General features: G+C 38.2%; 1 protein-coding gene across 1 annotated transcript in view; it reads left to right on the top strand.

Moving 5' to 3' along the window:
- LOC124167752 (neuroendocrine convertase 2) overlaps nt 1–18,578 on the top strand; it is a 433,133-nt gene that overhangs the window by 313,205 nt on the left and 101,350 nt on the right. Inside the window, exon 6 of the mRNA XM_046545763.1 lies at nt 12,101–12,177. Within this exon, the coding sequence (XP_046401719.1) occupies nt 12,101–12,177 (77 nt within the window). The remainder of the gene's footprint in view (nt 1–12,100; nt 12,178–18,578) is intronic.

The following is an 18,578-nucleotide window of genomic DNA, read 5'->3' as shown; positions in this document are numbered from 1 at the left end:
CAGAATCTTCTCCCTAACCTCTCATTGCATCAGCTTAAAGTAATAAATATTTATTTATTGTTAACTAACAAAAATAATTATTTTTCTTTCGTCATCCCCGTTAGAGTGATTAAATATTCACAAACACCATTGAGATAATTTCATTCTAGTATCCCCGAAGTTCCAGTGGGCTTGAAATTCGCTCACTCACCGAGTGGTTCAAACGGATGGTGGGTGTGGATAGCCAAAAGGGAGCAAATTACACATTGACAAGGTACTGGAGGCAGTTTCTCACCCTTAAATTATCTAAGAAAGTTAAAATTGATGGCTAAAAAGAACATATAATGCTCCACCTGAAGGCCAACGCACGAGTTCACAAAAGACATCACTCAGCTGATATCTGACGAATTTACATCAAAGAATTACTTTTCGTCCTCATGAAATTTCTTATTTTTCGGGGATCGGGCTGGTATGGTGGCTACAGTGTTGGCTTCCCACCCAGATGGCTCGGGTTCCTGGCTGCGGCGGAGAATTTTCAGAAACTGCCCGATCCCTGCTTGAACGATGTGTGGAGGTCATTTCAAGCGCAACACTCCGTCCGTCGGATGGGACCGTGAGCCGTGTGCCCCTTGGCGCCTCTCGTTTAGAGCACGCTAATGTCGACACCGGGTTTTTCTCCACCCTTCCTTACCTACCCTTCCCCCATGGCGCAGATGACCTCAGCTGTTAACCGTCCCCTCAAAAATACCATGCCATATTCTATTTTTCATTTCCCAAGGTACGCTGATCATTATGATAGGACAATTCGTTAAAAAAAAGGTCCCCACTCTCTCTGACGTCAATATTGGACCTGAGGCAGGTACTTTGTTTCCCTTTCTCTTATTTTGATGCCCACAAAATGTAAGGATATGCGTCCTTTCCTCTCTTCCCATTGTCTCAGGCTCTACACTTTTGAGGTCCCTAGCACAATGAATGCTCGCCTATCTGATGTCTGCTGCATAAGCTCAAGGTTTTGACGCCGTGAGCGTCACACTTTTTTGTCTCAAGGATAAAGGATTGGAGAGAGCTCCAGTAATGAGCACACCTACAAGGAATCACTCAAATAACGGAGGGTGCAAAGGTATGGGGTCAAGGACGAGTGGGATGATTCGGGATTTCCTCATTTCGCTGCTGACTACGGGAATCAATATTTCATTCTGTATCCTTCAACTTAATTGCTATACACTTATTACATACTACCAAGGTTGTTTGATAAGTCTATAACTTTGCATTTCTCACGTAGAAACCATACGTACAACAATACTCCCTTTAGTTGCTATCTAATAGTAAACGACTGTAAAATTTTGAGCTATTTTGACGCCAGAAAGAGGTCGTGACACTAAAAATCATCGATAAAATCCACGGAATGATACGTTCGATGAATTCATGAATTGAATGATTCATGGGATGACTGATGCTTTCGGCATCTCAAATGAGCGCTTATATCACATTTTACATGCATATTTTGACGTGAAAAAGCTATTCGCGCGACGGGTGCCGCGATTTTCCACATCAAGCATAATCGCAACTGTATGGACACTTCAAAGAAGTGTTTTGCAATGTTCAGATGCAGTCCGAACAAGATTTTTCGCCGTTTCTTAACCGTGGACGAAATATAAGCCATCAAAATACAGCAGAGACCAAAGAGCAATCAAGACCACGGGTTTCTGTGGGTGAACGTACACCTAAGAGGCCTGGCTACCAACCTCGTCATGGCCACAGTTTTTGGAATGCACGCGGTGGCATTCACATGTATTATCTTCAAAATGGTAATATTGAATGGTAAAATGGAATATATAGAATGTCATCAACACACATATAATTAAAAAAATTTAGGAAGGTGAGAACATAAGATCTTAAAAATTTCGAATTTTATCGTTTCAGCACATATCAAAATGAAGCTTGCTAGGACATTATTGCGCGTTGTGGAGCAAATAAATTAAATATTCAGCATACCGCGGATCTGAATAATTGGAAAAATCGCCCTCATCTTGACAGAAAAAAATTAAAATCTCGCCAAAGTTATACTGATGAAAATCAAGTTCTTAAATGCACGTGGGTGCATATTTTACCCCATCAATCATCACATTCCTCAGCGTTCATTGGTTACAGCGTGGGCTTATTGGATTTCCGCTTACTGGAAAGTTTGGCCACACACGGCTGAACAGCTCCGCAGCCAATAACCAATAAACCTGAAAAGTCCTCTTACACAGGCCAAACAATTCTGTTTACTCATCTCTTTTGCAAACAATTTAAAATTTCCCGAACTAGTAGGAACTAAAAAAATATGCGTGAGGAAAACAGAACCGCGGTCGCATTATCTTTAAGCAAACATTTCAAAAAATCTAGTATGAAGCATGAAAAGCTTGCATAGTGAGGTAGGTCTGATATTCCTGGCTCCTCAATATGCATGCATTAGACATTCGTTGTTGGACTCAAAACATTGGCTCAAACTGGCAAATAATTATAGGAGGCTAAATTATGGGGAGGGTTTGATTTCCTGCGCATCATTATTCTTCGGAATCATTTCACAAAGAAGATTTATCACTTTTACCGTACTCTTTATGCGCATCAAAAATTTAACAACATGTACATCTTTTTTTCTTTTTTTTTTGACAGGAAGAAGTTTTGAAATTAGGAAAAAAGAACATTTAAGTGCTTACAAACATAATAAAGATGAAAAGAGTAATTTTGCTAAGCACTTAATATGTAACTGCCACAGAAGCGACTTTAAAATGAATATTTTAAATTTTTGCAATGACCGCCGAGAACTGGATTCTAGGGAACAGTTAGAAATTTTAAAAATTATTGAAAATCAAGATAATACCCTTATAAATGAATACCTCTACCCATCCTTTTCACCTATTCTGGCGTCCGTTTTAAAATTCATCAAGTAACTAGGTAACAACAAGATTAACAACAAGATAAACAAATTATAATTAGCGCCTGATGATGATGATTACTCATTGAAACCCGGGTCGCGCTCTTGTAAAATAAGTGGTATAAGTAACTGTCTATATCCAGGAAATAATGGAATACCACATAGTTAACCAAGAGTTAGTGAACATGTACATCATTTAGATAACATCCGTTATAACACTTCAGGCTTCACAAGGTGAAAATATTCCATTATCGTAGACAAATAGTAAATAACATTTTGAAAGCTTCACCTCAAGAATTTTAATAGATATGACCCCGGTTTCATCATCTCTAAGTTACATCGCGAAATAATAAATAAAATATTAGTTCGTTAGATCGTTTCCATCACAATTTGTAAACAGTACAGCGTTAAAATACTTATTACGTGTTATATCTTATCCTTCTATGTTTTGTTGATTAAGCAATGGTGTCCATAATATCGCATTTTCAGTTGGAATGCTTAGGGTGAGTGGTTTATTTTATACGCGTAAAATAATCAAATAGAACGTTATCCCCAAATAATGATTCCATCAAATAGAATGAAAACCTACTTCTGATGCACTTCCCATCATATCCTCACCTCGAATATGCAGCGAGCGTATGGGATCCGGTGCAGAAGGACTTAATCCGCGAACTGAACAAAATACAAAGGAAGACTGCTCGTTTCGTCAAAAACCGCTACGGGCGTACAGACAGCGTTACCCAGATGTTGAGCGAATTAGGCTGGGAGCAGCTGGAGACTCGGAAGCTGCACGCTAGGCTTATATTGCTATAACAATTGAGAATTGATATCTTTAAGAGCGACACGGGGAACAAAATATTAGAGCTGCACTATATTTCCAGGTCCGACAGAAGCGATATTTTAAGAGAGATGTTTTGCCGAACGGATAGATATGGGAATTCCATTTTCCCCCAAACCATGAAGGGCATAAATAAATGCAAGTTTTAATTTCGTAAGAGCGTTTCCTTTTTATGTGCGAATGGCCTAACACCCCGTGCCACACGCCATTTAGGCGGCTTGCAGGGTAGTATGTAGATGTAGATCTCCTCCATGGCTGCCGACGTTTCGCGGTAAAAGTCGTACTCCATCCTCATGGCTGCATGATAATTATTTTACTGTATCTATATGTATATGTATTACTGTATATTAGGATATCTACCGATTCGATCGATAGATTTTTCTCCCTCATTGGAAAATCTACTAGGATTGGTAGCATATTAATTGCGTAAGCTTGGTTTCGCTGTTAGTAGGGCCCGCCCGCCTTTGTAACGGTGCGGGACTCCTCGTCCCCTCCCTTCCTTTCCTATCCTTCCCCTGGAGATATCGTCGGGCTCTCATCGCGGCGATGTCTCCATTCCTTTTTCCTTCCTCTGTCCTCCCCCTCTCGAGAGGCGCGGGCGTATAAGTCTCAGACTTGGTTCCCGGTCCTCGAGAGGTATCCTGGCGGGGCCCGCCCTGGGACCCCCGAATCCACTGTGTATTAGGATAAAAATACGGAAAATCGTAAGATTTTTCTTCCTCATAGGAATATCTTTCCTTTCTGTAGAAACATTTAAGTATGGTTTCGGGAATAGAGGGCCCTGGTCGCTTCTACAGCGGCGAGGGTTTTCCCGTCCCTCCCTTCCTTCCCTATCCTTCCCCTGGAGGAGTGGTCGGGCTCTCATCGCGGCGATGCCTCCCATCCTTTTTCCTTCCTCTGCCCTTCCCCTCTTGAGATGGCGCGAGCGTATAAGTCTCTGACTTGGTTCCCGGCCCTCGAGAGTGTTCCCCATAAAAGAAATATACAGCACACATCTCTACCAGGGGCGGCGTGTGCATATACGCATGTTAGCAACTGGACACCAAAGATGAATGAATTACAAAAGAAAACTATTTATTCCTTCGCAAAGAGAAGGATAAAAATTCTGCCCACACAGAGATGGTATGTGAAGCTCCAAACGCTACCGCTGTCTCATTGGCGAATTCACCGCTCTACAAGCGTGCGATCCCGTGGCACCGCGCCGGCCGCATATTCGGTCTACGGGATCGCTTGTGGGTGGTCGGGCGGGACACGGTAAGCGGGGGGAGATACATGCCATGTTCAAATGGGTGCTGGGAGCAGACTCAACATATGACGCGAGAGCGCATGCGCATAATTGGTGATTAACTCGCAGGTAGTGTAGCGGTATAGCTGCCACCTACACTAACTGCGCTCAGGATTCTAGTCCGTCAATGCATTCAGTGCCATTCAGCAGAATTCATTTGAACTTCATGTCCTTTTCATCATCGTATATCTTCTCTAATGCATACCCTGGATATGTAACCACCAGCCTCCACTGATCTCTACCACTCTTACACTATTTTTGACGTAGATCCCGTGATTTTCCAGGTATTTGTCATAGCGTGGCACAAGTTTCTGTACACCCTCTTCGTAGAATATTGCCGCCAGTGCATAATCATCCATGAGATTACATGTTCTCTCACCTCTTCGTCGCAGTTGCACCGCTGACCTCAAGGAAAGACTTCAGATGCAAAAACAGGTGAATTCCGCTTGGAGCGAGGTCGGGGCTGTACGGAGGATGATCAAAAACATTGACAAACAGCGACGAAGAGCTAAAAGAACATGTTATCTCATGGATGATTACACTGTCGACAACATTCTACGAAAAGGATGTACAAAAACTTGTGCCTTGCTGCGACAAATACTTGCTTTCATTCTGTGTACACATATTCTGTATTCTGTAAATACAAATGCGAAGTTATTTTCAAGCGAAAAAAAAACTTTTTAAAATACTCCTTATAAAACTATACAACACAATTTTTTATCGTGCTTCTTTGATGAAATACAGATTTTTCAAGTTGTGGTATTCTTTTTTAATCACCCTGAACATTGACTCACTTTCCATGAATTCACTGTAGAGCTACTGAACATACGTAAAACATGGACACTACAGTGTTCTTTCCGCATTGGAGTATTATGTTCAATTCCAGTTCAAATTCCAGAGTGAGTTCATTTACATTTGTCGGCATCATTTAGATATAGCTGCAGAGGTAAAAATTACGCTTTTTCAGCATTTACTAATTCATCGCTGCGAAAGGACAGAGTATAATTCGCAACGAAAAAATCGATTGGTTAAGCCGGGATTCGAATCTGGTTCTCCCAATTTCCAGTCGAATGTTCATAGCAAATTCCACCTTTTGTACGCATAACTTTGCTCCCATGCGCGTGACTGCGAACTAAGTGACTAGTTAAATGCAGAGCTATGGTAAAAAGAGGATGGAATTTGATTGCTCTTTTTTTAAGATCAAACTTTTCCATTCGATTTTGTTGTACCTTAATTAATTTTATCGAGCTGGCGCGAAGCACATATTTGCAAAGATCTGTTGTGATATAACGGGTCCCTTTACTCAAACCCTAACTTGCGATTCATTAAACAGGGTACCTATCCAGCCAATCAAAGTAGAAATATTCATGCATAATTCCAAGTTTTTCAGGGAAATTTTACAAAATTCCATTAATCTTACGTGATTAGTACGATAGATAAGAATTTGAACACCCAAAATACCGTCAATACTTTTGAATAATATTATGTTTATGTATTATTTTGCATTCCAAATTTTTAAGACTTTCACTCTATAATAGATATTTCACACTTAATATATTAATGATTACCTCGGCACCGCAAGACATCCGTCATAATTTAGAGATGCATATAGATGAATGTATGTTTTCACAAAGTGCAATTTAAAATGTAACCAATAAATTATGAAACAAACGGGTAGATAAATTTTAAAGATCTTGAAATTCCAGATTGGAGCGAAAATTCAATAATAATTCATCATAATTCCAGGGACTAAACATTCACGCAAAATCCCCGACTCTCCCGGCTTTCACGATCACTGGACACTCTGTTAAAATAATAATTTGGTCGATGGAAAGGAAATATAATTTAAAATAAGCTATTAAAAATGTTCCTCATTTAGACACTGGAGGAGAGGACTGAGGTAAGGTGCTTTCAAGGACTTTTCCACTGTCCAGCACTGGAGGATGAGCGATACTCCAGCGCTGGAACGAGTCCAAAATCCTTGCTTTTTTTTTAAGGGTCGCCCCTTAATCCTCTCGATACGAACATGCTCGTTTCCATCGAACATAAGGGAACATGACCGATTGAACCCATGAATCATTTCCGTCCAAACGACAACGCATTCCACGTCCCTCAAATCCAATAATCCTGATCACACATTGAACACGGGGTTTTTTCCTCTCTCCTCTACAACATTCATCGCCGTATATAGCTCCCCGTAAATGACATTCTTCCCGCGAATCCAACGCGTTCCGATGACTGAAGCGGGCCGCGATGATATACGATTCGACAGAAACGCAACTGCGTCCACAATTTCACCAGAAATCGCCTTCCTCTAAACAATGGGCTCCTTTGCCCATTTTTCATAATTTAACATTGTCATAGAGGTTGAAAATATATAGATTCTCATAATGTCGTTTCCCGATGCGTCGCCAACTTCTTGATCTGTTCGTGGAGAAAATCGACGGTCTTAACTATGACACAGATAAGTTTATGACGTCACAAACTAGTATAAAGCGGGTCTCTGAGTCTCTGCTACTTCTCAGTCTCGTCCATGGGCCACACAGGGTTCGCTGTTGTTTACGCTTTTTTGAGCAATTCTTCCCTCATCCTAAAGTTCTCACAAGACGAGTAAATGAACCGGAATACTAATGAAGTCACCAACTCACAAAGAGTTCACACCTCACCAAGCAATTATCATGCAAACATAATTTATTTTATTAATCCCGAGAATTAATTTTTCATAGTATCCAATAGCAGGCAATATCCTTACCAACCAACAAGTTTTGACCAACATCTCCTTGATAGCGTTGCAACTCTTCAACCAGAAACTGTATTACTACAGCACTTAAAATAACAAGGCCAATGACTCGACACAGAAAGGAGAATAACATTACTAATAACCCTTTTCTGCCTGATTCATTTTAAAGCAGGTAAAAAGCATTATTAAATCTATTAGGAGGAATATAAACATTACTAACAAAAAATGGCCAAACAATAAACCTACTTTAATTCACAAGCAAAATCTTCCACGATTCCTGTTCAGCAACAGCAGCATTTAAATTTTTTTAAATAATTTTCCTCCGTTTTAATTAACTGCCCACCCTATATTAGCGTTCAAAATTCTCATAACAAATATCTCCTTGAGAGAAGACGCCATTTTCAACCGCATAAATCCTAATATTTTCAGCATTTCATCTCTGCTTACTTTTAATATACTGAAATTGCCAACAACTAAGACGGACACAATGACTCCTTATCATTTCCTACCGATACATTTGCCATCACAATTGAGCCATCATGGGGATGCCAGAAAATGGTAGAGCTGACGATTGAGAGAGGTTCTTGCTATAAAAAATTACATCTAACCATTTAACAATGAAAATATAATTTTACGGTTGGCTTAGGGCTCATAAATCGATAACAAAATCATATAGAATGATGTTACTGTACCAATGTTTTTCATTATATGCAGGAGCGTATCTACCAATAGTCATTGCCTTTATAAACGTCAGTAGTAATTGTTTACCCTGAAAATTTAGTAAAAATTGTAAAATTAAAGGCCAAAATTTTCAAGTTATTTTCCAGAAAAAGGACAGTTCACGTAAAATAAAACGTAGGATGAATGACCACGAAGGGGTACCGAGATTAAGACAGAGGAAGTGCAGACACCGACAACGGCAATCTAAAGCTCCATCTCGTCATCATCAGTAATGAAGGAATAATTGTAGAGATATACGGTTTAGAAGTATGGTTTTAGGATACAATTTAATTTTCACTCGAAATTTTAAGAATAAAGAGAAAAGCTAATGCTTTCAGGCAATTCTCACAATAAATAGAAATATGAAGAGCAGTTTCTAAAAAAAAGTATTGGACGCAAAAACTATAGGCCAAACAAAAGCATTCCAGTGCATACGCGTAGTGGAAGTTTGAAGTAATACGTCTACATACGCATAGGAAGACGTCAAAATGGGAAATTGGATGCTCCTCTTGAAGAAATATGTAAACATCTTTATAGAGGGAGAGATAGCCAGGTATCTATTTGCCCTTACTCCATCAAAACCAAAAGAGCCAAAATAAACAGAGTGGAAGGATATGTTTTACATTCCAATCAGGGCCGTACAAAAACGTAGGTATTGGATTTGTTCGCGGCATAATGCTGCCCTTATCCAAAGACGGCAAGGACTGAGGAAGGAGAAAGAAAAAGGTTTTCGCTTGAAAAAAGGAAAAATTCTTTACCTGTGTCCTAAAATATGAAAAAAGTAATCTCAGCCGTCGCGTTTTCACGTGCACTGCTGCTTTGGATATCCCAAAGTTATTTCCCGTGTAAAAAGCGCGGTGAGCGAAGGAGTAAACTCTTGAGATCCTGAAATAAAAAATCAATAAAAAAAGAGTTACATAAAAGCAAGGTCTGCGCGATAGCAACTCCATTGTTAATAGCACGTTTATTTTTAATCAACAACAAGAAACCACCCATTTTTTAGGTTAGGATTTCAATGATTTTTCGCTGTCTAGTGTCGTAAGCAGTGATCTGTGCACAGTGATTATTATCGGCCAAAAGCATTGTTTGAAACTTCCCAAAAATTCAATTAATGGAGAGTGTCATAAAGGCAAGGAAGCCTGCGCAATAGACACTGCATTGATGATTGATCTTTTTTTATAAATCAACAAAAACAAACATACTAATATTTTTAGTCTAGGATTTCAATGATAAATGCGTAGTCTTGTGACATAACTCAGCCTAGAAGCAACGATCTACGCAGTGATTACCGGCTCAAAGCACTATGTGAAACTCCGTTTTCTGTCAATTTTATTACTACCTAATTACTTTTCAAAACTTACACCATTTTCTTGAAATATTAGGGTATATGAATTAGACCTCTGTTAGCATTTATTTTTACCTCAAAAATAGTAATGAAAATAGTGAGTTTGAAAGTTCATACAGGAAATACAGTTAATTGCGAGTAACTCTGATAAGTTTAAGTTAGTTGCAAAATTTTGAAACAAATAATCCATTAATAATCATACCGATGGAAAGATGTACTCTTTTATTTTTCCATAAACACTTGAAAAATTCTAATAGACGTTGGTTCTAAGTTTTAAGTTTTATCATAAAAATAATAGGGATTTAAACAGAATGAATGATAAAAGCAAAACAAGATTCCTGTAAACTCGATGCACCAAGGAACATGGGTATGATAAACTTAATTAGCTAGTTCAAGATTTTCCGACGGCCAGTGTGTTAAGAGAAGAAATTCGTCAATATAGAAATACCGTTTAACTTTCTATTTTTTATGGGTTTCTAAAATTTAATTCTCTAGGTAGATATTTCCACCATTTTTGTAACCTAAGGGATTTCGATCGATCAACCCTGACAGCATGTAATCCGAAAGATTGAAGAACATCTACATTACAGCGTGGAATAGTTTGGTAGAAAAGAGGTCAATTGGTGACGGAAGAAGATCATACAATAACTCCACTAATCTAGTCTCCAAAGTTACTTCTGCTATATGAAGAGATCTTGTTAGCTGCGAAAATATCAAAACCTAGGTGGAGAACTAAACAAATATGCACGGACTTGTATCAATTTTTAGGTACCAAGTAAATAAAAATGAATACATAAATGGGCACATAATTAGGCTCATCTTCATTGTCAGAAGACGTAGATAATGGCTCACGTAATCGAAACTGAAGTCCATTTCTACAAACAAGACCATAGAATCAACTTACGAATACTTTTGACAAATACGTCACTAATATAGTCTCCAAAGTTACTTGTGCCATATGAAGAGAATTTGTTAGCGGCGAAAATATCAAAACCTAGGTCCAGAACTAAATAAACATGCACGGAATTGTATCAATTTTTATCCGTTGCCACGAAAATTTGGGTGCATTTGAGACTCTACCCTCACGTAAGGAGTTGGAAAATCCAATCCATCTTATTTTGTCTTCTGCAGCAAACAAATGTCATGTTTGATCCCATATCCTCCAGCTTCCCAACGGATGGCACGGGATGAAAGGAGTCGGGCGTAAAGGAAAAACATAAAAGAGTTTCGAAAGATGGAGGACACCGGAATGGCTGCGGAGCGTAAGAGTGAAATATAGAGAGAGGCGGCGGAAGGAGAAGAAATAACCCGGGAGGCACTCTTGAAATGAGAAAGGTCTTCTGCCATGCTTTTTTCCGCTCTTGGAAACATTCGGTCGGACTAAGCCACGGGGTGCGGGGGGATAGGAGATGGGTCGAAGCCGCTCGCTACATCAGTCCGCCAGAATTCAATCGCGGGATAGATTTATTCATGCTTGACATAAAAAATGTCCTGGTTCCACGTTATTAGAGGACGAAGCTGGTTTTGGTTCACTAATGATCAGGAAGATTTATACGACGAAGACGATGAAAATTAGTTTTTTGAATTAATATCTAATGCGCTAATCCAAACTAAGGTTCAGACACCTGGCGGCCAAAAATCGGAAGCAGCGAGAAGGTAATAGCCTGAATAAATCTGTGTAAGTGCAGGTGGTTTTCGAGATTTTTTTTTTTCCTTTATCCGTGAAGATGACAATTAATGCTATGTATATTTTATAAGATGGCTACCAAAAAATATATTCTACCTAATAAATTTTGAGTGAAAAAATGTTTTGGCGATAAAGTTCAGAGCAAATAGCATTCGGTGCGCAATCACTTCAGGGAACATTAATTATTATATAATTCATTCGTACATCAACAGAATGTTCAGACCCTATATATCCTGACTTGCACGTAATGTTTCATTAGATATGGCATTTAACCCATTTCCGTCCACTATAGCTACATGGCAACATCCCACGATCCTGAGCATAAAAAATTCTTGAAGAAAACCCTCGCTCCTTTTTGCAATTGAATTGTCACTAACATGTTTATAAGTCTCGCAATAACTTAATCCCCTCATTAGCTTATTTTTGAAGCCGGTAAAAATGAGCCTACAGAAAATGAACTGTTACTAAACGGACGGGTGCGAAACGGAAATTCAATACGTATTTACTTTCTGTGTATTACAAAAGTATACTGTATCCTATTATTACTCTACTTAACTAATTGAACAATGATTTCATTTATTTGCAGAACGCCAAAGCCAGCTATGACTTCAGCAGCAACGACCCCTATCCGTATCCAAGGTACACGGATGACTGGTTTAATAGGTGAGTAGAGTTCGCATCTATGTTCCAAGCCCAGAGTATTCTTCGCGTGAATACTCCATTGATTCAACAACCATTCGACGGCATGCCCAGCACATTTTTCCCAATTGCGACGCGGTTATTTGCAATAACCGCTATTTTAGAGTGGCTAAGACGGGTATATTTCCTACGTCTGCCATACTGCAGATACTAACCTTGAAGCACTTATAAATCTACAAGGGGCTAAGGTTGTTCTACCTTCGTAGTGGTATTATCCCAAAAGTTTTGGATAAGCCCCATTCACTCTATCAACGAACACATAATTCACACGTATTTACCAAACCCAATATTAATTTGCTAAACGAAGCTTTCTTTTCATAAAACCAAAAATTTACAACACTTTGCCAAAAACAATCAAAGAGAATAGCAAGATATATACCTTCCTGAAGCATGTTAAACTCTAGCAACAAAAACATTATCAGGGATATCTCATAAACGTATTTTCTCAGCATATTCCTTTTTTTAATTTTGTTAATTTTATTTCAATTCATCGCTTTTCTGTAGTGCTTCCTTATTGTATATTACATATGTATCAAAAGTTCATCTGGAAGACATTTTTTTCTATGCAACACAACAACACAATACTACAATTTTATTTCTGAATGCGATCCCTCCAACAGGCAATAGCTTCTGGGGTCACCTTAAGCTACAAAATTAGTTTTGTATCTATGATATTTAAATTTTTAATTGCTTACGAAGCAATAAATTTATTATTATGTAGACAAAATATTAACCCTTTTTTCCAACACGCTTCTCGCTGGATGGTAGATTGTGAATCCGAAGAAGACCCAACCCTCAACTGAGGCGTATTACTTTAACACGGTGGATATTTAAATAGCAAGCTTTCAGCATACGAGCTGAGCAAGTTGAAGCGGTGCGCCACATCCTTTCAGCAGCGAAAACAAACGAAACGATAAAAAAAAATCGCAGACACACGAAGCGAATGAAAAGGGGAGATTTTTCCGAAGTGCGCAGTAACTAGGTCAGTTCACTCATGCTCAATTGCAATGCATTTTCAATGAACGACAAACAGTTCACGGTAAACATGAAACAAAAAGATAAAATCTTTCCGGGGATGACTTCCCCTTCACCATGAGATGTATCATGATTTACTCCGTAGCTACTTACCGAATCTCCCATAAAATAACGTGCTCGAATATTTTTCTACACATGGTCTTAATCATCTAAATTATCCAACGAAAAATATTGTGATGAAACATAAAATTTCCGCTGAAATTCTCGGCACTACGTCAAATAAACCGGAAATCATGGCAAAACTCAACACCTCATTATAATTGTTGTTTTAGGTCACATAAATATTTACACTAGTAAATCAATGGTTAAGTGAGATTTATGAGACTGGAAAGCATTAAATCATGGCTTAGCGGTTGAATTTGTCATAATAGAACTTAAAACGGACCATACATTCTCTTCAGGGGATTTTTCGCGATCTTTTTCAAATTAAAATTATCATAATTCCTAAAACACATCCAACCCTCTAGAAATTACAACTAATAAATTCCATGAATATACCATTTCACGGTCATTCATTTAATGTTGATTGACGTCCTTAATAACCTTTAACCCCCGTTTGTTTAACCGTGTTCGTAAATCGTAGACATTTCCCCAAGAAAACAAGGACGGTATAAACCCTGACGCATAAATTTTCCAATATTTCACTGTAGTTTGTTCGATATCATAGCTTTCAAAATTTAACTAATATCCGCCAAGATATCCTTTGATTAGCGCCACCATTACCTTCTAACTTCTATCAAAGAATTCTAGAATCCCAGATGTTCACCACTGCCTGAGAATCGCAATGAAAGCCGCCATTAATCTAAATCATTCAAACTACGATTTCCCCTCTCGTCAGAGGCGCAAACACCTTGTAGATTTATTTTACCATTTGCCAATTAGGCTTAATTAAGTCAGAATCCTAGCATAACAATCATAGACGTTATGCTCTCTAGAGAAATCGTTTGAAATGGTTAAATTGCATGCCTCCAATCAATACCCCAATTAATTTGGCATTAGTTAGTTTCCAAGTAAATACAAATGGGTGCCATATTTTAATTCTTATCATTTCCCGATTATTTGTTTCCAGGCAACAGTTCACACTCCCAGAAATCAACGTCTGATAACGTCTGGTAACATTTTATAGCAAACTCACAACCAATTTCTTTATTCATTTTCTTTTTTTACAGGGTGTAAGAGAGAAATAAAATTTGCGGCTTTTGTAATTCAAATCAGAGAGCGATCATGTTTATTTCCAGCGTGTATCATAACTGTAATCACAATACACGGCTTCAATCGCTTTATCCACTTGTTTTAAATTCCAAATCAGCAAATTTAAATATCAGAGAAATACCTTGAGCGCAAAAAGGTGTTTTCTCCACTCAAGAGCTAATCAGATACCCAAAGTCTAGCGTAAAAAAAGGCCCGGTTTGACGGCCCCGAAAATGGTCAAAATCTCGACGCAAATTTCCAAAATAAATCATTTTCACTAATCAGAAACTTAACTCTTAATTATACTGACACACACTTTACACGATATTTATACCCCTCCAATGCATGGTAATCCAAGATTGCATGAGTGCTTTATTTTTGCTCTTAAGAATTATATCGCACGAGATACAACAGTTTAAACATTTGTACAAAATAGCTTATGCGATGGCTTTTCAGGCTCCCTAATCAACTACCTCGCCTGGCTCATTTAGTACCTACCGAGGAGATTATATTTACTTTATACAAAAAATTACGGTGGGTCTTTAGGTCTAAAACATATTAATTTTATTTTACAAAGTAGAAGATTTACTGCAGCTTTACCGCAAAATATAATAAACTCGCAAAAATAATAAACTCGCACACCCTAAGGACAAGGTACAACATCACGTCTTAAGATATCAATTCATCAGCTAATGCAATGAAGTGGCAATCGCCTATGATTAATACCAACGTGAAATGATAGTGAAGGTTTAATGTTCAAGCCTATATAGAATTAAAAAGCTACAAACGCTACCTACGGCCCTGAAAAAAAAGTCAGTAAACCATCGAAAACTAACCTTTTAATAGCTGATTTTGAATGAAATAACCTACTAAAAATTAGTAAATCGCATGGAAATATGCACAAATTGAGGAAAGGGAGATCAAAACTTTCATTGCCACTAAAGATGTACAACATATGACAGTTATATACAACAAGGATGGAATTCCCAGAGGAAAAATCATATAATATACCTGGGATTCGAATCCGAATCTCCTAAGATCGGATCAGGTATAGTACCAGTTACACCTCCAAGGTGAATCTCAGAATGACTTCTACGCTGTGCTATTCTACGTAGTAAAATTTTTTTTCTTCCTTATCTTGACCTCGTTTAATTCATGTTAAAATAGTTCTTAGAGTGTAGGTCAATGTGTGTTATGCACAAAAGTTTTAGTCAACGTTTCTGTTTATTTTAAACTATCAGCAGGGCTTAGCTTTGCACATATTTATTGATACTTTTTATATATATTTTATCAATAAATATGTGCAAAGCTAAGCCCTGATGATAGTTTAAAATAAACAGGAACATTGGCTAAAACTTTTTTGCATAACATACATTGACCTACACTCCAAGAACTATTTAAACGTTCTACGTAGTGCTTTGAGCTACAGGACAGAGACAACACAGTGAAAAGGAATAATTTGGGACGCTGAAGAATGGATGACCCAGGGCATCGATTAACCCGAGCAATCCATTTCCGCGCCAAAGTATCGGCAAAAGCGTTTCGAACTCTACATATGTATGGCATGGGAGTTCCTCCGTGGAGGGGTCCTCCATTCACTCCCCCACCCAAAGATGAGCCACTTCAAAAACGCAAAGCAAGCGCCACCTCTCGGGAGAGAAGGGAAAAAAAGACAAAAAACGATCTCGAGTGCATCGCGGCACTTGAACTTTTAACATGTTCTATGCGTTCCTCGACACTCTTAGTCTATCTTGTTCCGACTTTTTTTTAGTTTCTCTTTTCCCTGGCGTCTCTCGAGCGGAAATTCGGGAGCTTCCTCTTTTTATATTTTTTCATCCCACAAAACGCAAGGCTAGCCTTATTTTCTCGCTTTTTCACACGATTTGGATGAAATTAAAGGAACGCGTACTAGTAATACTAAAGATACTGTCTACTTTATGTCAAGTTTTGCCAAAATAAGGATCCACCATTTTGCAACACTACACCACTACAATAAGACCAAAATATTCCAAAATAATAGAAAATGTAGATAAAGTACCATATTACTAGAATATAAAGTATTTTACCTCACCAAAATCCTTCCTGAACTCTACCAGCACCTTGATTCCAAAGTTACCTCAAAAAGCGATATGAGGCTTGATTTTGGAAATTTAGTCATGTTTGGTCCTCTATATCTTGGTAATCGATGACATTTAAGAAACGGATGAGATTTAAGAATATTAACTTATTGTAACATGATTATCCATTATTTTTAGCATATTCACGTTTCTACCTCAAAAAATGCTATTTTGGTGTTTGCCCGGATTTTTCCGATTTCAGACCACTATGGAACGCACAGTGTTCGGAAATCGGAAAAAACCGGTCAAAATTACAAAACAGCTTATTCGAGATAAAACTTAAACCTTCGCGTTAAAAAATTATTAAAATTCATTTAAATAAAAAATACACCTGATTTGACCTTGTTTTTCACTTGTTACTAACATACGGAGGTATATATGTGAGCAAATTTCCATTAAAATTCACGTCTTGAATTTTCTCTGAAAATCTTCCAAATTAAGTAGATGGTGAAGTTAAAGGTTGATTCTAATGGAAGAATAAAGTATAAAGGTTATCATGGCGTATTTTCTCTTAATTCCTGTGATCTCAAAGAATATCTTCGATAAGTACTTACCGTGCAGTTACAAAATGGCGGACACTGTTTTCGACGAATCTTTTACATTAAATAAGAATTTCAAGTGGGTTTTCGGTAAAGCCACGCACAGTAACTAACATCTGAGCATTATATAAAGATTTCTGAAGGTGTATATGCATTTACTTTTGAAATAAGTACGAAAATAAGAAGGCTTACACGAAAAATATCATCTATTTTGCAGATAAGGCTCTCTTTATCTCCCAAAGTCGTGTTACGCAACCTTCTCCCGAGAGATGGCGTCAGCGTGCTTTTTAGGTCGCTTGTCCTGTCCCCCTCTATACGAAAGTCCTTTAATCATTTATGCAAATAGCGGATGAGCATGATCCCAAAGCTTTCGGCGAGCCGAGCGGCATCCAGCGTATCACCGGAAAAGCAATGAGGGGATATACGTCGGATGCAGGTAGGACCGGACGGGATACAGGGTGGGGGGAAAAACAAGGTAGTTTGTTATATCGGTATTTAGACCTTCACGAACATATACATTAGCAGGAGTGCGGCACCAAGAAGAGATAGTATTTCCAACACTTTAGCACTGAGCTAGGCTATCGCTGTTGACGCGACAGAATATGATGACACGAATCCACTGAAGCGGGTAGTTACGTCACAGTGGGGAAGCGATCGAGCTACGGAAAAATAGGAGTAAACGATTAGGCGCTGTGCCAAGCATGAGTGGGTCTGAAAATTACACCGCGGACTTTAAGCGTCAGCTCCATTGATTGCCCGTGTCCAACACAGGTTTCCAACCCACGTATCATGACGAACAATAAATGTTGTGGCATGTTAGGGACACTGTATCCTTTCAGAATGACACATTTCAAAGCAATGGCGTCAACATGATGCGCAAGAGCAATTCAATAGTTTGCTAATGTGCCCCCTGCAAATTCTTAAGCTAATTATAATGGCAATAATAGTGGTAATAATAATAACAACAATAATATTTCCTTGAAAATAGTTTATATACCTCCATTACCATTTGCGGATCCAAGTAAATTAAACCATAGTCAATAATAGACCAGATGTTACGTTGATTACAAGAAGAATAGAACTTGATCTGTTGAATATATCCGATATTGTATTACCACTCTTACATAATATTGAAAATACAATAGCCGGAAAAATAAACAAGTGCCAAGAGATTGGAAACAGATACGGAAAGAATATGGATCAGGTTTTTATAGCGCCTATTATCATCTCCGCTACCGGCATTACCCCAAAACAAATAACAATAGTTTTACAGTACTCAATCTTCATTAACGTAAATGTATCAAACTACAAAAGGCCATAATAATTTCAACTTGCCACATCACGAAAAAAATGTCTCAAATCAACATAACAATAAGGAGTAATTTGGTGGGAACCCGTCCTTTTCACAAAAAAAACTCCTAAAAATTTAATGAACATGATAATAATACAGCTAATTATGCTCTGTGGCAAGCAGCATTAGAAC

This window comes from Ischnura elegans, chromosome 11 (assembly GCF_921293095.1).
Source record: "Ischnura elegans chromosome 11, ioIscEleg1.1, whole genome shotgun sequence".
NCBI classification, from domain to species: Eukaryota; Metazoa; Arthropoda; class Insecta; order Odonata; family Coenagrionidae; genus Ischnura; species Ischnura elegans.
Note: the sequence above shows the minus strand (reverse complement) of the source record. Positions and strands in the feature narration are given on the sequence as shown.